The sequence below is a fragment of the Melanostigma gelatinosum genome (genome assembly GCF_949748355.1).
Source record: "Melanostigma gelatinosum genome assembly, chromosome: 21".
NCBI classification, from domain to species: Eukaryota; Metazoa; Chordata; class Actinopteri; order Perciformes; family Zoarcidae; genus Melanostigma; species Melanostigma gelatinosum.
Window position 1 is genome coordinate 2,335,327 of NC_136654.1, and position 24,699 is coordinate 2,360,025.

General features: G+C 44.8%; 1 protein-coding gene across 1 annotated transcript in view; it reads left to right on the forward strand.

The window, feature by feature from the left end:
* ca10a (carbonic anhydrase Xa) overlaps positions 1 to 24,699 on the forward strand; it is a 133,196-nt gene that overhangs the window by 11,985 nt on the left and 96,512 nt on the right. Inside the window, exon 2 of the mRNA XM_079293838.1 lies at positions 3,678 to 3,752. Within this exon, the coding sequence (XP_079149964.1) occupies positions 3,678 to 3,752 (75 nt within the window). The remainder of the gene's footprint in view (positions 1 to 3,677; positions 3,753 to 24,699) is intronic.

A 24,699-nucleotide genomic window follows, 5' to 3' on the forward strand; every position in this document is an offset into this window, starting at 1 on the left:
CGTGCGCCCATGTGACCTAACTGTGACTCGTCTGTAATGGGGGGGCTCGTAGTAGGCAATTGTCTTCCATATACAGAAGAAATGTCATATTAACGAGCATAAAAAAACCCGCAATTGAAAGTACTTTCCTTGATTAGCATGCAGCGGCCTCTCATCTTCTACCTCACACACACTACTCAATTAATAGAGTTAACGGCATGCCGTTATTGCACTACACCTATGCTGACTATCTAAGCAGCTCCGGGACCCAATGAAATGGAAAAATGGTGATCCATCAGCCCCCCCGTCCCCCGTCCCTCGTCCTGCAGCGTCTCGGCTTTATAGATTGGAGGCATTTCCTTTCTGCTGATGTCAGGAAGCCACGCATTGTGAGAAACGGGACGGTGCTTGTCACGCTGCACGGCCACAGGAAGTCTCACCTATTGGCCACCCTGATGATCGTCTGGAGTCTGGAGTGCGCACCACAAAAACCACAGCCGTTGTTCATGTTGAATTAAAACTGATATTGAAGTGAACACATAGAAGTATAGACATACCTGTTGGAAGTATTCAAATCTCCATTTAAGTTAAGACTTCATGAACTCGTCCTTTTTGCTCACATCGCTCACATCAACTCCTGCTGATGGGGGGGGGGGGCTTTATTTAATCTCTAGTGGGCACTCTGCATCTTAAAATGAATGAAAGACTTGTTGTGAGACGGAATATACATATACACAGCAGATGCATCCAAATGAGTGACAGAAAGTAATATTTGTGAGCGTGAATGAGTAATCCAATTACAAATGGGGAATACACATTCATGATTCAAAGACGGATTAAGGAAATTAATAAGTGATTTTGAAAAAGAATAGGTCTACATCAGGGGTCTCAAACTCCCGGCCCGTGGGCCGAATCCGGCCCGCCACGTCATTTTATGTGGCCCGCGACTCCGCCAGCAAAAAAAAAAAAAAAAAAGTAAAATTAAAAAAAAAAAGTAAAAAAAAAAAAATGTATTTTTTTTTTTTTTAAGTTAGACTTGATAATAAAAATATCCCCATAGTCGAAATTATGAGATAGAAAGTCGAAATTATGAGATAGAAAGTCATAATGATGAGATACTTAAACATAGAAGCAGCTCTTTGGCTGGTTACTGTACATTTGACATGGAAATGTATTGCGAGTACATTGAAGACTACTTTAAACGTGGCTTTAAAACACATGAAATACTTCATGTGGGATTGTGCAAAACGCACCCTTGAAAGGATACATTTACACAGTCTTACATTTACAACCGGCCCTTTGAGGCCGACCGTGATGCTGATGTGGCCGGAGTGAAGATGAGTTTGAGACCCCTGCTCTACATAATTAATTCAAATGTATTTTCGTTGGCAACATTGATAAACTTATATATTTAATGCATTTAAAATGTATTTTGTGATTCCATCGTATCATGGAATTACTCATCGACGATTTAAAGACGAATTATAAGGAAATAAATAATAGTGATTTAAAAAAAGTAATTAGTCTAATTAATTCAATTAAATATATTTTGAAACAATAATATAATTCATTCATTCCTAATAGCCTTTTAAAAAGATAATTAAATTATTAATCGAAATCAATGATTGATTACAAGTTAGAAGAGTCTCATTCGTGCCACACTGTGGACTCCATACATTCAGCAGTACATCTTCTGTGCCTTTTCATTGATAACCTTTCCCTATGTGCTACATCCTCCATCAACTGATGATTCCATAATCTAAATTTACACGTTCGTCAATGCCGTTGTGTAGTAATTAGTGACGCTGTACGAGCAACAGCTCCGTTTCCCCGCAGGGATCGTGAAAGGTCTACCTCGCACAATTCCTCATTGTCGTCTCTCGGCAGCAGTTTGTCTGAAGCTGATGGTGATGTTTCACACTCGGTCTAATGAGACTGAAATGAGAAGGGAGAGTGGGCTTATCAATCCAAAAGGGGTGTTTTAGTCTTTTCTTTTTCTTTTTTGTCAGGGTCGGCAGCTGTGTTATTAAATGCTTGAGTGCAGCAAAGAGTAACAGAGATCTGTAGATTTGTCAGTAGCTAAGAGGATCATGTCCACTGGCTTGAATCTCCTTTATATTATTACTTACAGCAGCTAGAATCCCAAGGGCTCTCTCTTACACACACTACCCCCTTCACACACACACACACACACACACACAAATAACATTGTATTCTACTGTTCTGTCCGACACCTCATTATTCCTCTTGCCGGCGAGCTCTTATCTCATAAAACAAGATGAAAACACTGTGCGGTTTGACAAAGTGCTACGCCACCGTCAGTGTGTTTGCTTTCCAGCAGTAAGGTCAGCTACATGTAGAAGGCACTGTAAAGGTATGGTAAAAAAACAACATCCCTAGGCCTTATGTTGCTGCTACTGTGTTCCAGAAATCTCCATGAAAATAGCAGCCACCACCAGCCTTAAAGGGACAGTTCGGAGTGGCAAATTCATCAACGCCAAATTAACAGCATGCCCCCTTAAAGCAGCTGCACAATATGTTGCTGTAGATTTAAATCCCCGATCCCACGACATGATAACGAAGGCAAACCTGTACTCGCCCATGAGAGGGTCATCATACGGGCCTTGCACTCGGCAAAGTCATGAACAATGCCGAAGACTGTGTGAATCGGTCACTGTGCGGGAGGGGCTCCACCGACATAAAGCTTCCTACACACGGGCCCCTGACGGCTTCTGGGCCCCTGTGCAGCTGCAGCGGTTGCACCGTCCACTTTTACATCTACAGTGGCATCTGACGCGTTACTTATGGCAGTTCTACCATGTAATGTGATCGCATTCTGTTCTTCCATCCAAAAGAGGAAAACACTTCATCTTGTGTTCCATTGGAAGTGGAAACAGGGTTCAGTGCCGGGCAGTGGGCCAGCCTCCCTCTAATGGTTCGGAAAGTCCCACTCACCGCTGCTGCTTGGTTGGCCAATGCACCGATTAATGCGCACTCCATTGAGTCGAAAAACAGGATGCAATTTTTTTTCTTTTTCTCTGGAGGCTGACTGCAAACTGGTGGCAGCGGAGATTTCCCCAGCCGTGTCCGGCCGGGCCCACCCCTCTGACATTGAACCCGCTCTCCAGTGACACTGCAGCAGGGCTGTGTAGGGAGAGTAGGAGGTGCTTTGCTCGAGGGCCGGCCCTCTTCTATTAAAGACGAGCGAGCAGGGTTCAAACCCCTTCGACCTGTCGGCGAAATGAACAGGGGAGAGGAAAAAGTTGACGTGTGGAAAAAAAGCAATATCCAAAAGGCTCGCCGGGTAATTCTCGACCACAACTCTTTCCCTGAACTGAGACCTTTTACTGAGTCACCTCAATTATACTGCACCACCTTTGCTCTGAACCTGGGCTTCCTTCCGCAGCTCACACTACATGACAGCATGCATTTATACAAATGTGGAGGGAGTCGCCGCATCACGGGGAGAGTATGCTTGTGTGTGTGTGTGTGGCGAGAGGTTTAGTTCCAATTGGAGGCCTCGTTTGCTCTGAGGCATACTCCGGAGGCCCTTATTTGCAGAGGCCTCTTGCCGAGAAGGTTGGCGAGGGTGGTAAAAAAATGCAGCGCCCACGTTCTTTTTTGCTTTTCTCGACTGGATTTTCTGATCAAAGTGATTGATGTCCCTGTTCCTGTGTTTCTTTTCCCCAACCTCACAGCACAGCCGAATCCGCCGAAAATTCACGAAGGATGGTGGGCGTACAAGGAGGTGGTGCAGGGGAGCTTCGTACCAGGTAAGCCTCGAAACAGCACACACCCATAACCGCACGGTGCGCTTGATCCCGAAGTGCGAGCATATTACATATTTAAGATGTCATCGGGGCCACCTTGCCATCGGCGTTGTTTTCTCATTCTGACAAAGACCCCTTCGCCCTTCCCACACAGACGGCAACCTTTTTCACCGATTGATTGACGGCAGCTCGCCGTTCCTTCACCACCTTTTTACATCTTGTCGTGCATCTGCGCGTCAGGTCAATTATTTTTCCCTGAGATTGTGTTTTTATGCTGATCCAAGGCGTTTTTGATTAAGCCCGCAGGTGGCAGCGTGCAGGAGTGAGTCTACGTGCCTACCAGGACCAAATGTGTCCAGTACATGAGAAAAAAAATCTGAAATGTTGCAGCGAATATCAGAGAGGATGGAGTCCACACGGACAAACCTAGAATACTATTTTTACCAAATTTCCAGAAAAAAACAAAAGAAAAAAAGCAATTTGATTGTGCCTTTCCACCAACTACTGTAAGCAGTCATCTATATAAAACAGGTGCTGGCACTAAATTGCCATTGCAGGAGAAGACGCCGTGATCAAAAGAGCGTCAATCAATTGGTTATTGACCTGCTAATTTCAGCGTTGTTAGCATTTAAATGCTATCTTCCCGTGGCACGCGGTGCGTATGGTCCGTCCGAAATCGGTGGGAAAATCTCCTCCAAGACTCATGCTACAAGAATACACCAGTCTTTGTGGAGCCAGTGGAGACATATACCACGTAGAACGCTGGGTTACGCCACCCAAACTATGTCTGTTTCACAAAGCACACGAGGCTTTCCCAGCATTGGCCAGGCATTCATAAATAAGCGGCTGTTTGCTTGTCCTCTTCCCTCTGGCACCAAACCGCTCAGTGGGTTTGTCTCTCAGCCGTCTCCCCTCGCACTCGCTTTCACTAACCCGCCACAACAGCTGGAGCCGTCACAACACCCATTCACGATCCTCCTGTGGCCCCACGGAGCATTCCCAACCCCCGAGATACCTTGCTCTTCAGACGGCAGGCTTTCAATGGCTGGGACGGACAAAAGAGGAAAGAAAGGTTTGTTTTCTGGCGATGCAAGAATTCAGCGTGTGCACAGGAGTTTCAGTCATATGCAGATAAGCATGGGTCATTTTAGAGTAATACTGTCCTCCGTTAGAGCAGCACAGCACCGCAACGAGTATCATCTAACCTTTCCTCATCTACACTTTCCTCATCTACACTTTCCTCATCTACACTTTCACGTATAGAAGCCCATTGGTGCTGTTGTATCTACTTATATTCTATAATCTGACAGTAACGGTGGACATCTTAAGGAAAGTTGTATGCATTCGATCGGCAGCCAAAGTAATATTGTGGAAATTGAAAAGGAAACAATGCTTGTCCCTCGCTGGGAAAGGCACTAACGTGACTGCAAGACTCCACTCAACTCGGTACCGTAGTGCCATCAGAGCGCTGAGCCCTCTCCACTTCTTTCCACCTGTTAATGGCCCATTTCTCTTTCCAGCGGAGGTCAAAATCTGCATCTTTGAGATGTTCGCACTCACAAGGTTAGCAAAGCAAATGCAATCACATTCTACGGCCCGTGTCACTGCGGGCTGACCTTTTACTGTACTACCTTATACTGGCATAGCTCTCAATTGGCTTTAAATTCGGTAAAGGTAAGATATGACGCGTCACTTTTCCCCCCTCTTTGCTCCCGCCTCCTCCTCCTTCTTTCTACACGTCCGGCTGAGCCGTTTCATTTCAGTCCTGGGTCCCTCATTTCACCGTTGATTAATGGATGGCGCGCGGGACGCGTGTGATTTACTTCATTTCAGCGCTCGTTAGTTTGTGTCTGGCGTGCGCTTTTATGATTCAACGGAACCTTAATTAACACGGCGCAGTGCAACTTCCAACTTGAGCGCCTGCTGTGTCACGAAAGTCTGTGTGAGCCTCTCATAATGTCACGGGACCGAAAATAGAAGCTTCCAATTAAGCCAGCTAATAAGCTGCCATTGTCATGCTCCGGAGTTATTCAGGGGAATGTACGAATATTGTTTTCGAATTGTTCGCATGGAACCATCGGTTTGATTGCAGATTATTTTATGTTTATGTCAGCAACATTTTGCAGGTGTATCAAAACCCCTGGAGTGCCGCTGGGTCGACATCCCCCCCACTACATCGTTACATAAAAAGAGTTGCCTGCACCTTTAAGTTCTCATGTCCAGGCTGTTGAGAGGTGCCGTGGAAACCCTGTCCAAAATGTTCCCGCTGCAGTCGACCGGCACGCACGCTGCTTTACTCACGGAGAATTATTTGCTCAATGAAGCGGGACACGTGTGGAAAATGTGGGATGGAAGGAGATCATCAAAGGAAAGCCTTTGATGCGGGTCTGAATCTTTTTTTCACCACGTTCGTTCGGCAACGAGATCAGTAAAGCCGACCAAAAGCCTTTTTTATGGGCTGTCTGGATGAGATCGCTTCTCTGCAGCACGCGGCCCTCGTGTGACGGGACATCAGCATGGGCGCGGCAGGAAGAGCGCCTCAGGCTGTGTGCGGTCGTGATGTGTGGCGTGGGGGAAGTGGGTCTGACTGTATTGAGATGAGAGGCGACTGGGGCGGGCTGTTGACGCTGTAAATGTTGTGTGTGTGTGTGGGGGGGGGGGCAGCTGGTTCATGCGATTTCATACACTTCATATCCCACATACTTTTATTCTCATGCTTACTCGTTCTTTTTACGACACAGTGATGTACAGTTTCTTTCCCGCACCTTGTTCTGCACCTCATGTGTCGTCTGAATGTGGAATAATCGTTTCTTTTTGCGTTCAGACCGAGATGAAGAGTTCTGTTCCTCTATGCACTGTGTGCAGTTTGGATGTTGGTCTGTCTTGTCTCTTACGCCCTGCATCCTGTCATTGGCTTGGTTTTTGCATACGGGGCTGTAGTAGCCAGGACCTTTCAAATACGAGTGCATTGAGTCCAAAGTCACGCCAGAACTCGACCACAATTTAGTTTTTGTTTTTTTGTGAGCATTTTGTTGTTGTCGGCAAAAACCTTGGAGACAAATACTGAGCGTTTTCTCCAAATGGTCTCACAATAACATCCACCCCATGTGTCTTCATGTGAATGCTTTTAATTTGAAGTATAGCACAAAGTTTGCATTAGCAGTAAGTTAATGCAGCTCTGATACAACTGTAGGACGGTGAATACCGTAATGTTGGAACTGAATTTAAAGCTGAAGTGAAATACATTTTTCTAAAAATGAGTACAAGTAAAAATGAAGCACATTTTTCAAAAGCTTTGTCAGTACATTAATTGAATACCTCTATTATAGAGGTATTTACAGAATGAAAGTACATCGCTGACCACAGCATTGACCATAAATAGTATTTTTTTTTTATAAAAATAACTCATTTCTACATTTTTTTTACATCTAAATGCTGTTTCAAACTATCAGGGAATGAAATTCTGGCGAGAAACAGCAGTTGACAAACCAATTTTAACTCAAGGTCCACTTGCTCACTTGTTCCAGAGCTTTTGACCCTACCACCGTTTCTTCATCAGCAGACGGAGTCCACTTAGTGGTCTCGGAACTGTCAAACTTCTCATGATTCTTTGCACTTTTGGGACCTTTTGTCCATGTTTAACACTTGAGTAAAGTTCCTCTACCAATGAGACGGTGTGATACGGTCAAAGGCTCTGGAACACATGAGTAAGTAGTCCAAGTTGTTTAACCCTTGACATGCCTCCCTGTTTTCAGTGGTATTGCCAATACCACTGAATTTTGGACGTGTGAGTTTCCGTTGGTACATAATGTATTTAAAAATGAACTTCCGTGTTCACAAGAAACGTACAGCTTCCCCCCCGTGTCTCTTCAAAGTAAACTTTGTTTACATCATGTCTAGATTTACTTGGTCAGGTTTAGGCAACAAAACTACGAACATTTTGGTTTGGGTTCAAATAAGTGACTGCGATGTAAAATAAGTGTGCTTGTTCCGTAACTTACGAATGTGGCGAAGGTAAGTGTGTGTTGCCCCACCCGGGGCTTAGGATAGAGCTGTGGAGGAGGATGAGGAGGGGGGGGGGGGGATGGAGAGAGGAAGAGCCGGAACGGCGGGAGAGTGGTGAGAGCTTACAGGGCAGGCCACGTGATGAGAGTGAGAGTGCTCGGAGAGACACAAGGAGGCTTTTATGGGGCTAATGGTGTGACAGTGGAATTGCAAACACACACAGTCATTACAGCCACAGCCCTCCAGCTGATATGATTTGTCTGAGTGGTCCATATTATCCAGCGTGGCTTTGTTGTTGATTCAGGATTGAAATGTTTAACTGCCAACTCGTACTGTACGTGCGGAAATGTTTGGGATGAGTGACGATTGTAATTCTGTTCGTCACTGTTACACGGCCAATAATTAGGCTCATTTCGAGCAAATTACAGAATTCAAAGTGATTAGAATTGGAAACTGTTTTCATGGTAATTTTCTAATACGTGCTGTTTTTCTAAACAAATGATCCAATGTTGTCATTTACTATGATTTGTATCCGCGCATGCAGATTGGGGTTTTTGTTTCCGGCTCCCACGGGATCCTGTATCTGCCTCATACCCCCAACACAACGTTCAAAAACGAATAACAAAGTGTGCGTTCTGTATGTATGATGTTGAATTTAAACATTTAAAGTGGAATGTTTCCTCTGCGGATGTCGTGTGTGAAATCAAGTCGAAATTGACACATTTGTCACTTAAATCCGATACTTTAAGAAATGCCCCTTCGGCGGTTATTTTAAGCAAAACCACTGTCTTCTCCTAAACCGAACCAAGTCGTTGTGTTGCCTCAACACCACAGGGGCTTTGCCAGGTCAACTGATCATTCGTGTTGCTGGCCGTTCGTAGGAAAACACACACACAAAGAAAATAATCTTCATGAATATAGAGCCGCGGGTCCGATTCTACCGCTGCAGTAAGGACTCAAGGGCCTCAAACAACGCTCGAGCGTTTTCCTACAAAAGCCAGCAGCACGTGTCACTTCCTGCTCGTTCCATGCATACTGTCTTTTTAGTGTGAACTTCCACCTTCACAGGAAACAATCCAGTTCGGTTTAGGACACAAAACTATATCCGATCTGATCATCCGACCTTATTGTACATTTCCCAACCCCCTCGGCGGAGCCTTTTAGTCCCAGCTTCTCATCACCAGATTTGAGTTGAATCCTGTGTTTTCCTTCCTCGCGCTCTTGTTTGACAGACACTTTTGCTTGCAGCAATCAAACAAGCGGCTGCAGTTTTTTCTAGCAGGCTCATGAACTGATTAACCTTTATTTCTGTAATTCAACATCCCACTGAGACAAGAACCAAGCACCAATTATAGACTTTCAGCCACTAGTTTTAAAGTCCAAAAAGCTGTGTCGCGACAGATCCCCTTAAGGTTTTCTGTATTTTATTTTTTCACTCAATACTCCAGCTAAGCCCCTCTCTAAATCGATGGAGGCTAATTGCAGGTACTTTCTAAATGTCTGGCGGGGAGTGAGCTCTTCTTCAAGTGACAATCGCTGATCGAAAACCAATTAAAGGCACAGACACCACCATGGGGGGGGGGGGGGGGGGGGGGGGGGCTATGCACCATTTGCCCGCCAGCAGGTTTATGGGAAGAAAATGGATTTCCAATATTACACATGGCCAGCTTGTTTTGAGTGCTCCCGAGACAGCGCTCTGCACGGGAGGTGGGAATGAGGCTGTGTTTATGGTGAAGCATGATTTTACATATATATTTATATATATATATATATAAATAAATATATATATATATATATATATATATAAATAAATATATATATATAAATATATAAATATATATATATATATATATATATATATATATATATATATATATATATATATATATAAAGCATGATGTCAAAAGACTGCATACTGAATGATTGAAAACAATGATAGAAAAATGAAATACTATTTTATTTGTATAACAAATGAATAAATACATGAATACAATACTTGAAAAAATATAGTAATAATAATAATGCTGACATGATGACAATCATAAGTATTGCCTGCATATCAAAATACTGCAACAATATCAGGGGAAAGGAAAGCAAGATAGAAACAAGACAAGGAAACGACTGTTAAGAGGACACGAGGAAAGGAAAGCAGGGGAGGAGAGAATGAAAGGGTGTATGAATACAGGAGAACAGACAATGCATTTATTTTAGCATCCAAACAACCCAGTCGGTGGAATGATTACATCCACTCATGCTGCTGTTGTACCTGCACCTCCTGCATGTTCCAGGCCCTCCAGTGCAGGAGAGACGGGTCTCTTGTCTCAGAACAAAAGCTCTCTCCTCTTGAACCCATGTCCCGGTGTCTCCTTGTGTTGCTGCTTTTCTGTCAAACCGAATGCGCGTATGACGGGGCTCACATTCAGCCTGTTCCCACTCACAGGAGGTCTGTGGCACAAAAAGCCTGCTCGCTGTCAGAGAGGCCTGGAGGAACTCTGGGGCTGCTCAGCAAGCCTACGCACAGCCCACACACACAAATATAACACAGCATCGTAGACAACACACACTCGTACTGAATCCAGACATAATGCATTATACAATACAATACAAACATCAAACAACGAGAGATAAATCAAAGAAGAAAAAACATGGAGGATTTATACTGTGGTGTTTATTAGAAACATTAACATTCATTTCTTGAACATATAAATCAAAATAACAAGAAATGAGACATCCCCACAAATCTTTCTTTTTATTCATTGCAGACAATTTTTAAGTGATCAGAAGATTTTAAATCATTAACAAACGAATCCGAGTTTACTGCAGTGATACGTATGACCAGGTTGACTGTCTCAGAAATGGAAGAATTTAAATGATCCACGTAAAAACCAAACAAAATGTGTGAAATGTCAAAGCAAGGAATGTCTTTTATCTTGAGTGGTAACCGATTTAAAAAGATAAAATACAAATCTAACAATTGCATTTGACACAGGGCGTGAGAAACAATTGTTCTAATGTTTCAACTTAATTACTTTAAAACAAGTTTCTTTTACTTTTGAAGAAGTGCGTGATTTAATACATTTAGAGTGCTTTGCCTCTTCAATGTCGCATGGGGGTCTCTGCCAGATGTGGCTGCAGCAACCACTGCTGTATTGTCTTGATTTAATACAACCCACAATTCTAACCATTGATTCCAATGCAGAAGCTTTGATTCCACTATTTTCATATTCTTTTATCCAGCTGTGATGTTCACAAACCTACAGTGGAAAATAAACAATTTTAGCAGAGAGGAGAACATGTGGGGATACTTACGGGCATTATTTACATTTTTGGAAAACCCTACACACACACACACACTCCATCTGGCTGAACAAGAACAACACATACACATAAACACTTGCAAAAAGATACGTACTTGTGTACACACAGTGACAGCTGTGGGTATTAAGTGATGGATGGGGTGCATACAGCATGGACCTGTATTTACCCTCCACTGACTGACAGCAGGGAGAGGAGAGGAGAGAAGGAAAGGAAGCCGGCGAAAACAGCAGAGAGAAGAGGAACTGGGACAAATGAAGGGAGGAGGAGAAAATAGGCAGATGAAGAGAAGACGAGTGGAGGGGAGAGGAAAGATGAGAGCAAAATGAGGGAGATGGTGAAAGACAAAATAGAAAAAAAGGAATTGTAAGCAAAGGATGTACGTGAAGGGGAAAAGAGAAAAGGAAGACACCACCAGAACAAGAGAGAAGAAGAAATGACTGCAGAGGGTGAAGAGAGAAGAGGGGAGATGAAAAAAGGAGATGAGCTGACAGGGAAGATGGTGGACGGCCAGGGACGGGTATATGAGAAGTCAGGTCCTACCGAGACCAAGCGAGGAGATGAAAGCAGAGGCAGCCGAGTGGAGGCTAAGGGAAAGAGATCGGGGGGGATAAATCGAGTTGAGGGTTGGAAGGGGGGGTGGTGGATTTCCTTAAAGAGCCACGCAAAGAAATTGAAAGAAATACTCCGCGTGGTTGACAGTAACCCTGCAGTGATGGGTGCAGACACCTTTCATCAAATCCTGTAATTCCACAGGTCGGCGTCGGTCTGTCGATCACCACCGGCCTCCGTCGCACACGGACACGAGGAGAACTGTCTTTTCACTCTCTCCTTCTTTTGATCTGCGCTGATGACTTGAGATGTGCTCGGTCTAAAGCGGCCGTCTGGGTTACTCCGTCCATTTCACTCCATTTCTATTTCAATCTGCCATTTTTTCAACTTTGCTCTTTTTTCCCTCTCTCTTTCTTCGTCAGTTACTCAATGTCCTATTTTCTCTTTCACCCTCTTGGCTTCCAAATATCAGCTTTCTTTATTCAGCTAATTAATTGTTTAGCTTCATCATCAGTGCATCAACTCTTTTTCAAAGGCCAAAACCACCTCAAGCGAGTGTAAAAATGTAGTTTTGCGCAATTTAGTAAGTTTCATAGAATCCGTACAGCGTTTTGTCATGCCGTACTTCGCAATGCGCGTACAAACATGTGAATGGTAACAGGGCTACAGACGGCGTATGTTTTGAATAGCTTTTCAAAATCTTTTGACAAAGTCGAAACCGATCTGTCTCTATGTGTGTTCTTTAGCTGTCGTGTGTCGTGCCCTCAGGGCCACCGTAGCGCTAATGAGTTACAGATTCTTGGCTGTTTTTAGGGGTCGAAGTCTGCTGACTGTGAACATCACAGCATATGATTCACGTCACGCTTTGCGGTCTTTATACGTCCTCGTTCATAATAACGTGGATATCATACATTATAATTGTTTGGGGTATCTACAAATTAAGGCTCGGTGTTTTTCGTGGGAATAGCTACGAATGCAGGATGACACCAACTTGAAAAATTCCCCTCAAGCATCAGTTTTGTGTGTGTGTACCTGCAGTACAGTAAGTTGCTGGTGCCTGTGCTCCAGTCTTTCCGGTAAACAGTGTTTACTCCTTGCAAACACCTCCCGGGGGGAAACGAGACGCACGCAATGCTGGGGACAGATTGCTCACAAATGCCACAAGGTGCTTTATGACTCGCCTCCGCTCCTTCATACATCATTTTTTAGTAACGTGAAAAACAAACCAATAAAATACAAGTCAGGTTGTTCTGATTGTTTGCCGGCTTTGGTTTGAGGTTTTTACAACAGTAACCAAACCCTGCAGCCGGACGCAGGTAAATAAAAAGATCACTCCGGAGTGACTCGCTGGTGATAAAACTTCTGCTTCTGCTGAGGCGTGACCGAGGAACGCAAAAGCCGAGCACCGTGCGGCAGGCTTGCGTCTGCCCTGCTCGGAGAGATGTAACGATGAGGCCGCATCCTCGGGCCGTGTGCGTTCTTTCCATTTAGCTTACGAAGGCAGAACAACGCCAAGACATTTTGCAGAGTGCTCCGGCAGACACTGATGCCTTCAAACGCAGACGGATCAATGGCGGTCAAAACGCACAGGAAGCTCCAGGAAATAGCTGCTTTACTGTCTACTTGGGCAGTTGGTTTTCGAACAGCAGCGCACAAGAGCAGGCTGAATTTACTGGCAACTCAATGAGTTTAACTGTGATGATTAGTACAGGTTCAGGTTACACATAACTGGTGTTCAACAGGATTTAAAGCGACAGTTAAACCCAAAATCCATATTTTTCTCCTGACCTGTAGTTCTATTTAGCGATCTAGATAAGGCCCATTCAATCAGCTGATAACGTCTGAAGTGTGACATTCTCAACTCAAGGTCCACGAAGTAACTGGTTCCCAGACCTTTCAACCATATTACACAATTTTCATCTGCAGATGGGCGTCTCCTCAGTTATGTTACTGTAGAAGTTCACACTTTCCATTTTGCTGAGCACTTTAAGGACTTCTTGTCCATGTTGGTTGACAAGTTTAAATTGAAAGCTTATCCTTCGAGCTTGGGAGCACCTGTTTGACGAAACAATAACTTCATTGGTAACTACATGTATTTTTAATTGAGCCGTTAGGGCCGCCAACATACAGACAGCATTGGAATACGGAAGATATAAAGTTAGTTTCTATAACTTCTGAACCTATAACCTTGTCCCTCTTCAACCGTATGTATATCAAGGCTCACAGAGAGTGAAACAGTACATTTTGATCTGCAACCAGCAGGTACTGTGCAGTAAATCACTCCGTCGTATGGCTGGTCCCACTGAGACATAAAGAGGCTTCATGCTGCATCAGTCTGAGTTGAGCTCGGCTACTAAAGGTCCGTCCAAGCAGCAGGAGGTGGACTGAACATCTGGACTCGTGGGAGTTCTACTGGTGATCTTGTGGACCTGTGAGTCCACTGACACCCACAAAAAACCTTTTAAACGCATTCTCATGCTGTTTTTTGTGGCCAACTCATGAATATGTCGTGAGCTCAAAAGAAAATCTTCATCGTGGTTCTCTTCCTGCCAATTTCACCTTGGCGCCTTCCACCGTTTCCATCCTCAGCAGAATGATTGTATCGTGCATAAAACATGGTCATAAAAGAAGTATTGACACAGTGAATGAGATATCGTCCCTTTTAAAACATCCCTGTGTGGCTGATCCTCGATCCATTTGCTTTACAAATCACCACTTCAAAACATTCCTGCAAACCATTGAGTGCTGCAGGAATGAGTCCTAAAACCTTGAAAAATAGTTTTTGTACTTCTGGTTCCCTTGGCTCTGAGTCAATGGGTTTTTGGAGTGGGTTTTTGGTTCGACAAGTTTAATAGATTCTTCGTTCTTCGACATAAAAAGCATTGGTAAATACCCCTCATCATTTTTTAAGTTTTTATGTGTCTTTATTAAATATGGTTGCTAACAAGTGGCTAAATAAGGTGACTACACCAGAACACTTATAAACCTTTAGCGTAGCGGTGGTGAACTCATGGTGTAGTTCCTTTATAGCCTAATGTTGGCTTGTGTTGAATTCAGGCTTCAAAAGTGATAAAAGTGGTGTTCATTTGTGAAAAGTATTACACTGAACAAAACATGTCATCGTATCATCAACTAAAGTTGATTTTCTGCACTAATCCAAAATCCAATGGAAAAATCCCATTAGGCTTTAAGTCGAGGGAACAAATGCGATGCTAACTTCTGGACTGACCTACAAAAAAAAAGATGGCAGCCCTGCAGCACTATTGCTTTCATAATTATATTTACCACTTCATTTTCCCTGTTTGCTGGACCCTCAAAACCGCCCCTTTCTCATCTAACACATCATTTAACTGAGCTAACAGCCGAGTAAATGAGATGTGCTCTTCACCCACGTTCAGCGGTCAGATTTTCCCAATTTCGAGTCCCATTTTCCCTTCCAACCCACTTCCATCTGGGCCCGACGTGCTGCCCTATGCCTGACATTGAGGCGCAGATAACCCCATTTAAATACATGAGCTGCCGAGGGTTGGGCCGGGGATGGAGTCTCCATTAAGTTGGGTAATACAGCGCAACCCTGTTTAAACAAAGCTCCTCAGCGGTACTCTGCCGCAGTTCTACCCCAGTGCCTGTAGATCCCTCACCGGACTGGACTGGAATGACGAAGGAGCCCCCCCCCCCCCCCCCCCCCCGAAACCAAATCTGCTCCACATATCTGATCAAGGACGCAGAGACGAATTAGCCACGTGGAACTCACAGAGGGGAAAGTGAAATAGGCAGATAATGACATAACTATTCATTTGCCCTTATCTTTGGCTTGGCTTTCATCACTGCCAGCAGTGATTCATTTACATTTTTTTTTCTCTTTTAACCATACATGGAATGACATTTCGTTAAATCTCCTTGGGAAGGCAGTAAGATGGTGATGAACGGGAGGTGTGTGTCAGAGCGAGAAAGGAGTGATGAGGTGTGTACAGTTTACCGCTGATGGAAGTGTAGCAGCCTTTTACTCTATCTGCACTTTGGAATAACCTCTCCCATCCCCACTCTGTCTGATTGAGAAATTACATCAACTGCAAGAGACACGGAAATCAATTCAACCCGGGGAATCATTTTCAATGAAGGGACATTTACTGGGGCTCGTCCACTCCCCATTCCGCCCAAATCGCTCCCCGCTAACGAACATTTCACCAGGTTGATTTCAGTGTTTTCTCTCAAAGGTCATAAAAACTTTTGTAACCATAAAAAAATTAGTAACCAAAAAAGGTGTTGACTCGCCACTTCTGTAAAGTAACACATTTATAAGACGTCGGCTTGAACGGAATTAATGGTGTTTTTCATGCATGGCAAGACGGATGACTCTTTTTAGCTTCACTGCAGCCTTCACTGTAAAGTTTCCGCACCATCTTTCATATGCTTTCCTCGCTATTAAACTTCTAAAGTCAGCAAGCCGTCTGCATAGCAATGAGCGGGCGAATCAATGGCAATGTGAGGCAGCTGGAATTATGATATTATCGACAAGCGGGCAATTGTACCGATCCGAATCGATCAATCGTGGAGCGGCTTCCACGGGAAATGACTCAATTACTGCACCTGTCAAACTCACGGTGGTCGGACAGAAGAACTAGGCTTGTGCTCTGACGGTAGCTTCGGTTTTCAATCAGTAAGGGGAAGTGACATGAAATAATACGGCCAAGTCCTAATACTATATGATGGAGATGTTTCAAACCTTCCAATATTAAAGGGTTTGTTCACCCAAATTACAAATAAACATTTTTTTCTCACTGACCTTTTGTGGCATCTCTTAAAGGGACAGTGTGTAGAATTTGGTGGCATCTGGCAGCGAGGTTACAACCAACTGAACACCCCTCGGCTTACTGCTCCGTTTCCAAGACTGCGGTAACGTGAGCCACCGACTGCAAAGCCGCGACGATGCCGTTCACCTCGCTCAGAGGCTGTCCTGACCAAACGTTAGCTCACGTGGTCCCATTTAGAGTAAAATAGACCTTTAGGGCAGGGCTACCTTGTGATTGACAGGTAGCTACCACTACCAGAGCAATATTAGGCGTCTCTACGGTATCTATGGTCTCTATGGTCTGTTCCGTTCACTGGACGTAAAAAAACCAAGATGGCGACGGCCAAAATGCTGTACTAGAGGCTTCCAAAATAGACTGTCAGACGAGAAGAATCAAGTGAGAAGTAGGGTAATTTCCTCATAGGCTTCTATACAATTAGACTTCTTTTTGCAACCAGAGGAGTCGGACCCTGCAGGTCAGAAGAGAGAATGCAAGTTGAAGACACTTCCGCATCGGCTTCGCTTTTCAGAACCGGAGGTTGCCGCCTGCTTCAAAGCCACAGTCCACAAACCAATGGGTGACGTCACGACTACTACGTCCACTTACAGTCTGTGTGGTGAACATGAACATAAAAAGATTGCAACACTGGGCCTGTATTTATTATTTCCAGATCTCTATTACCATCTAACTCATAGAACATCTCTCGAACAAGGAGGTCGTCCGTAGTTGCTGTGCAAAGTGTGAGAGGTCAGTGGACTGTCCAGAGTAACGGAGACATTGTCAGTGTTTTGAGCACCTCAAAAACAAAAAAACTCAATTCACTTCAATTAGCGTTGGTGTGTGGAGAGATACCGCATTCCCTGAATGTGTTTCATTCACCACCGTCACTGTGTTCAGAAATCAAATTTTAGTTCCAAACCAACTCAAACTATGAAAAACAAATTTCCTTCTAACGAGACGTGTCCCCTGTTGTTCCCGAGTTCCTCAGCAATTATGTTAAACAAGTGACAGCTTCATCAATCAAAACATAATCAGGCTTATGTTTAGTTAAAAAATAGATTTCACAGTTTAGTTTAAGAGTAAATAAATGCAGTGAGAAGCTGGTGACGCAATGATCTTTGTACCAGTCAAGATATTTCCCTGCAAATCCCCCCCCCCCCCCCCCCCCGCCGATGATGATGATGATGGGGATCCACGACGCATAACACCTTCCCTTTTTTCACTGAATTCATCACGTCACTAATGCTCCAAAGCATCCACTTATTCACACAGTAAATGATATCAGCAGCAATGGCGGGAAAATGACATTAAAGCGTAACCTGTTTCCTGTCGGTGTACGGAGCCTTAAGAGATTAAGGGTTCAGTTATTAAAGACGTAGTTCATCGTGTGCCGTCATAAATACATATGATTCACATAATCCCACGCTCCGCCTGCGACTGCCGACCAACATCTGCCTGTTGATTAGTCACCTCTGTGCGTCGAGCCCTCGGGTTAAGAATGTCCACGATTCATTTAGGAGTGTTTCTACGGGCGGAGGAGGCGGTGACACCGACCGCAATGTTGCTGAAACACTCTTCACAGCATTTACTGTCAAACACGCGCTCCTGCGTCAGTTCGAGGCCTACAGGGTAGGAGTGTCATCCCGAGAAAAGGTGCTCGTGTGCTCATTACCGCGGGAAAGAAAATGTAATTAACACGGCGCACTGAGCTGGATTCTGCGGCCCATGTCGCTATAAATGTATCCGATGTACGCCTGCACAATTTCACATATGTGCATTTCTCACGAGGACATATGGCAGAGGAGGGCAGACATGGAGTAATCGTGTAGTTTGCCAGTGAATCAGGGGAGGCTCGCCGAAGGCACCCTGTATCTAAGGGTGGCGGATGGACGGCGAATCAGATCAGAATGTCACACCAGATAGGTTAAGGGGGGCTTTATATGAACAAGCAAATCAATAATAATTGATCGGTGACACCATGAAGGGAGAGAGAGAGAGAGGACGGATTATCAACAGACATGAGGGCCTCTATGATCTTTCCTTGAAGTGGTGTCCCCCAAAACATTGATTCCTCGTTTCTGCCCCTGGGAAAATCCCCAAAAATGATGCTAAAAAGGCCCATCCAGCAGCAGGCGGTGGAGATCTGAGCACGCCGTGGACCTCTTGCTCTGCTGCTGTTGTTTCTTTGGCGAAGGTCTAACATGTGCAGACCTGCAGCCTCAGCACGGCAGCCCGCCGACAGATATCCGCCGCCACTGTTGTGGCTGCAGTTGATTTGTATTCGAAGCCGTCCACCGAGGCACCAAGACGAGAGTCATTGTATGATGTGTCGTTTCATTTATTACAGCCAACAAATGGCGCCCGGCCGCTTGCTGGTCCTCTCCAGCGCGCCGCCCCCATTACTGCGGCTCAGTCGGCTTTAAGTCGAGTGTATTTGCTCAAGTCCAACCCAATGCAAACGGATAAAGCGGCAGCAGTTTGAATCAGGTAGCCGGAGGTAAATAGAACCCCCCCCCCCCCCCCCCCCAAAAAACAAACACGTAGCAGGTGATTCAAAGAGGAGATTCAAGAAAAAAGGTTGCGGTGTGCGTCCATCTGCTGTACTACGGGAGTGTGCATGGGTGCACAAAAAGGTTGCGCGTGTGCTTATGAATGTCAACATATGTAGCTGGAAGTGCTCCCAGTGTTATGTGCATGTGCAAGTATGTTTGTGTGTGCGTGTGCGTGTGCGTCACCTCAGGTCCCAGTGTGGAGCACCTGGGAGTAAAACCACAGAGAGAGAGAGTGTGTGTGTGTGTGTGTGTGTGTGTGTGTGTGTGTGTGTGTGTGTGTGTGTGTGTGTGTGTGCGTGTGTGTGCGTGTGTGTGTGTGTGTGTGTGTGTGTGTGTTTTTAATAAGTTGACCCGGGGAGCCACGGAGGTTGCCAAGGTGAAGCTTCTCTCCCATGAGATGACTTGTCACAGACGGAAAGACAGAAACACAGGACGAATGCCAAAACCACAGGAGAGTGTGTGTGTGTGTGTGTGTGTGTGTGTGTGTGTGTGTGTGTGTGTGTGTGTGTGTGTGTGTGTGTGTGTGTGTGTGTGTGTGTGTGTGAGAGAAAAATCTTCCCTCACCAATTTCCCTCCTCTGCCATTCTTCCTCTCGAGGAGGCAATTTTTCATCAGCGATGCAGAGGGAGGCTCTTCACTTCGCTACCTATCAAATTTCATCACGGCGAGGAGGAATCATTCATCGACGCGCGGTCTTAATTGAGCAGTATCTTGAGCAGGAGTTGAGAAGTCGACATTGTTTATTTGTGAACAAAGGCAGCTTGTTGTGTCAAATGACTCAGAACATGCTGACTTCTGTGGTTTTACTCCAGGATGCTACTACAGGCCCACTGTTGTTTCTTTTCCTGTTGGTTCTCCTTGCAATGCTTGGAAATGTAACCTTCTAGTTGACACATTGTTTCTATTTGTTACTAATATTTTATTAATAAAAGAGAATGGAAGTTAATGACATATGCAGTGTTTCAAAAATAGCAAATAGTCACAGTGAGAATAAAGAGATCATGTATAGAACAAGCAGGGTGTCCATTTTGCTGCAGGAGTTTGTGGAGTGGCAGCTGGGCTTGCGGTGCAGCAGAGGAGGAGGCGACGATGAAAAGAGCGAGGGAGATCCAGCGCCAGGAGTAGGAGAGGAAAAAGGCAATAGTCTAGTATGGATAGAGGGAAGGGTAACAGAGGATGATGCATCATGTCAGGGAAGAAATTGGGAAAGGGGAGAATGGATTGGCAGGAGTGAAAGGGATCGGCTGATCAAAGGCCTTCATTCCCCCTTCAAAGATCAACGTCTGTTTCAGAAATCGAATTTAGCCAAGCAGACCAACGGCGTCACATTCAAGTCATGATTTACTGCGCCAAAGTCAGCTTTCAATTTCCTTTGATATATATTTGAGTAATTCAAATTCCAACATGTTTGATCAGATCTTCATCTTCAAGTTTAAGGGTATTGCGACGGGAGGGAGAAAAGAACAGGCATGAAACTTGTATCCCTTATTTGTTATTCATGCATAAGCACCAGCTCCTCTTGCCTCATTCATATCATACTTCAAATGATTTGGCAATCAAGCCTCGGGGGGGTGTACTGGAGAGGAAGGGAGCGGAGACAGTAGAAATATTGCTCTGCGTTTCAGCTGTTCAGTAATTATTTCTCAGGCGGTGGAGAACACGGCCAGAGGCTGATGAAAGACCAGTAGATCTTCAGGGTCCTTTGAGGGCCTCTGTGCTCCACGAGAAGTGCTCCATTAACTGATGCATCATGGGATTTATTGCGCTCTGAGCTGGACAGTAGCCCACTGTGAACCGTCTCACCAACCGACATTATGTTCTTTCTAAAAGTGGATTTCTATCAGCCATCTTGAAGCGTTTGTTGTTTTGGTTGATGCCAGTCTGTTGATCAGAAATTCCTCGTATTCTCATTATTTGGTGGCTTGAAGTTGTTTTTTTAAAGACATGCCAGTGGCTCTTGAGATAGCAATGTTGATCGGTAAGTGCACATCTTTGGTCCAGACCATAGACTGTATCTATTGGTTTGTGGATTAGAAAGAATGCAATTTTAGGCGTTTCCGCATTGGCTTTACTTTGCCACTGATACACATGATCCCCACGAAACTAAACATTGAGTGGTTTTAACAAACCGAGGAGGGCAGCCTTCCCCCAGCAAAAAGGACGGAAAGAACAAGACTACTCCCCAATAATACAGCTTTCCAAATACGGAAAGGCCTGAAACAATCAGCTCCTTGCTGTGAGTGATGGGTCCCTACAACATTCTGCCAAAATGAGATCAGTTGGCAACGTTTTATAAATCGAAATCTGATGAGTTGTTCTGATCAACCCACATCCAAACAGCCCTGATGAAGCACGGAAGCAGAGTTTTGGAAAGTTGAACTGATAATAACCAAATAAATAAGGCTGTTTGTTTTCTAAATACATTCACTTATTAAAAACAGAAATGTGTGGCTCGTAGTTATGAGATCTTTTCTCATCACACAATGCGCATTTCAGAATTGTGAGATAGTTAGTCACACAATATTCGAAAGTCATAATTATGAGATATGGCCTCCATTTTTATCGTCTTTCAATTAATGAATATTTATGTTATAAAATAAATGGTTCACATTTGAAGCCATGGTTTTCATGAGCTTTGCAAATCTATAATGAGTTAGGCCTTGAGACACTGTGCGTTGGTGTGTAACCCTGAATATAAATATAACTGTTTCATGAATCTCCATCGGGCACTTTCATTTTATTGGGGAGGAGGCAGAAATCTCAGAAACGTATCTCTTTTATCTCAAAACCAAAGCTATCTGCTTGGTTCAATACCACACAGAGTGTAATTTGGACGACTGGCCCTTTAAATGATTGGTTACTTCACGTCCAATGATACTTTCATGTAGGAATGCATGCTTACAATACTTACCTCAAAACAGATCTTGAATCTGCTTGGCCCGCGGGAGAACATAACTAGCGGTTATTATAAACCACAGAGGAAAGCATGGCTGGTGAAGAGATGATTTGATTCAGGGCATGGCAAATACAGCTCTTTTAAACAGTTTGAAACGTTAGCAATGTAACAAAACGAGACCAAACACGATAAGACTACCTTGTGTGGTTTTGTCAAATCGTAAGTGTTCGGCTTAGAAACTACGACAAAGCAAAAACGCAGTAAGTACTTGGTTATGTTTCGGCAATTCAAGTACTTGCACTCGGCATGAACAGAGGTGTCCTGGGTGAGAGCCCTCTGCGACCACCACGAACTCATTCACAATGCAGTTTCGTTGTATGGGATTATCATTTTCAACAGACATCTGTTTTGGTCTCGAGCTCGTTCTGTGTCTTCCTTTCCAATGTTGGACACCCTCTACTCTTCTCTCACCTCCCTCCCAATTTGTGGCAGTGATACATCCACACATAGTCATGAACTTCAGAGTCGGAAGGCTTTAGCTGTTGACCAGAGCTGTAGTTGTGTTCCATCGGATTCCAGTTCTTCACCAGTTGGAGGGCCTTGACCAATCCATTCATGGACCACATGCTCGTTTAATACCTGCTGGATCAGTGCATACACGATCGAACTCCCCCGACATTAATTAGTGAATTAAAACACTGGAACTACTTTTATGTGAGCAGAAAATAAAATGATGCCGGGAAGATAAGGGATCTGTGTACCGGTAATTGGAAAGGGATCTGGAGCACGGGGGGGGGGGGTGGTTATGCGATAGTGGTGTACTGTATGTAGGGATTAGTTTAGATTAAAAGCTCTCTAACACTGCTCCCTCATTTGCCACAAAGGAGCGAACACAACATGTTCTGAGGTGCAAAAAATAAAATTACGCTATTTTCATCCTTTGGCAACCAGCAGAAAGTCGCCTCTGCTTTTATCTTTACAAAAAGGCCCTCTCACACTGCCAGCATGCATCACCCAGCCTTTAAATAGAGAGAGGAGGTGCCATGCCCGTTATTGCAGCTTTCATGTATTTGTGGTACACTCTGGTATTTTAAGAATGTTCTCGTTTTTCCCCCTCCAGTCGTGGCTGGGCTTCTCTCGTGGCCGTAGTGCTGATTTTGTACCTTGCGGCCAGATCAACATCCAATATGTAATATTGTTATCATGTCCGAATCAGGATCGGGCTTATTGCCAAGTAGGTTATTCACGTCTCAGGAGCTTGCCTCGGGTTTCTGGTTCAATAAATAAGGCAAGGAAATAAAAAAATACATAATTATAGAATAGAAAAATGACAATAAAAATATCACAAATATATCCGATACAAATCCCTTTACAAATCAGTTACAAAGCATTTAATGAGAACAACCTTTTGTGTTGTCTGGTCGCTCTGCTCGTCTTCCTCCAGCATCACCCTCGCTGCAGCGGGTGAAATCACTTCCCCCGTGCACTCGTTCACTTCCCCCGTGCACTCGTTCACTTCCCCCGTGCACTCGTTCACGTCCCCCGTGCACTCGTTCACTTCCCCCGTGCACTCGTTCACGTCCCCCGTGCACTCGTTCACTTCCCCCGTGCACTCGTTCACTTCCCCCGTGCACTCGTTCACTTCCCCCGTGCACTCGTTCACGTCCCCCGTGCACTCGTTCACGTCCCCCGTGCACTCGTTCACTTCCCCCGTGCACTCGTTCACGTCCCCCGTGCACTCGTTCACTTCCCCCGTGCACTCGTTCACTTCCCCCGTGCACTCGTTCACTTCCCCCGTGCACTCGTTCACTTCCCCCGTGCACTCGTTCACTTCCCCCGTGCACTCGTTCACGTCCCCCGTGCACTCGTTCACTTCCCCCGTGCACTCGTTCACGTCCCCCGTGCACTCGTTCACTTCCCCCGTGCACTCGTTCACTTCCCCCGTGCACTCGTTCACTTCCCCCGTGCACTCGTTCACGTCCCCCGTGCACTCGTTCACGTCCCCCGTGCACTCGTTCACGTCCCCCGTGCACTCGTTCACTTCCCCCGTGCACTCGTTCACGTCCCCCGTGCACTCGTTCACGTCCCCCGTGCACTCGTTCACTTCCCCCGTGCACTCGTTCACTTCCCCCGTGCACTCGTTCACGTCCCCCGTGCACTCGTTCACTTCCCCCGTGCACTCGTTCACGTCCCCCGTGTCACAGACGCTCAGTGGTTCACTCTGTCATCATGTAGTGTCGGCTCTGGCAGCCGGCCGCGACAGTCATACGTTGCTGAGCTCTTGGTTTCATCAGGGGGAGCGTTCCATTTATCTTTAGCTGTTGGCCGACTAGAGAGTGGACAAACAAAGACCCTTTATGAATGACTGTTAACACAACAACAGCATAACTCATGGCCTACTGTGGCATTTACACCAGCCAGAGAGGTTGTTTTACTATCTCACAACCCAAAATGTATTCTTAATAATAATTAATAAAGCTGATTTTTGAAGCATAAGTATTAAATGGAGATAGATTTTATTTTTTTCGGATTTTAATACCTAAGTTTGGAAATCGGCAGCTCTTTTTGCATAGAAATGGTCCCGGCATTAATAAATATACATGACAGGCTGGATCAATCATCGATGCCAGCTGGAAGTAAATGTTGAAATATTGATTTATTGAGAGCACTGCGATTGTTTTTTTTCACCCCTATTGATAACAGCATTTCAAGGTTCGACTTCAGAGTGCATACTCACAAACAAAAGTTGCTTTTCTTTTGCTCGGTTTCCTGAGGTATGTTACCGCGAAATGCCAACCCGCCAGAACAAACATGCTTGTTGTGCACAAGCGCTGAGC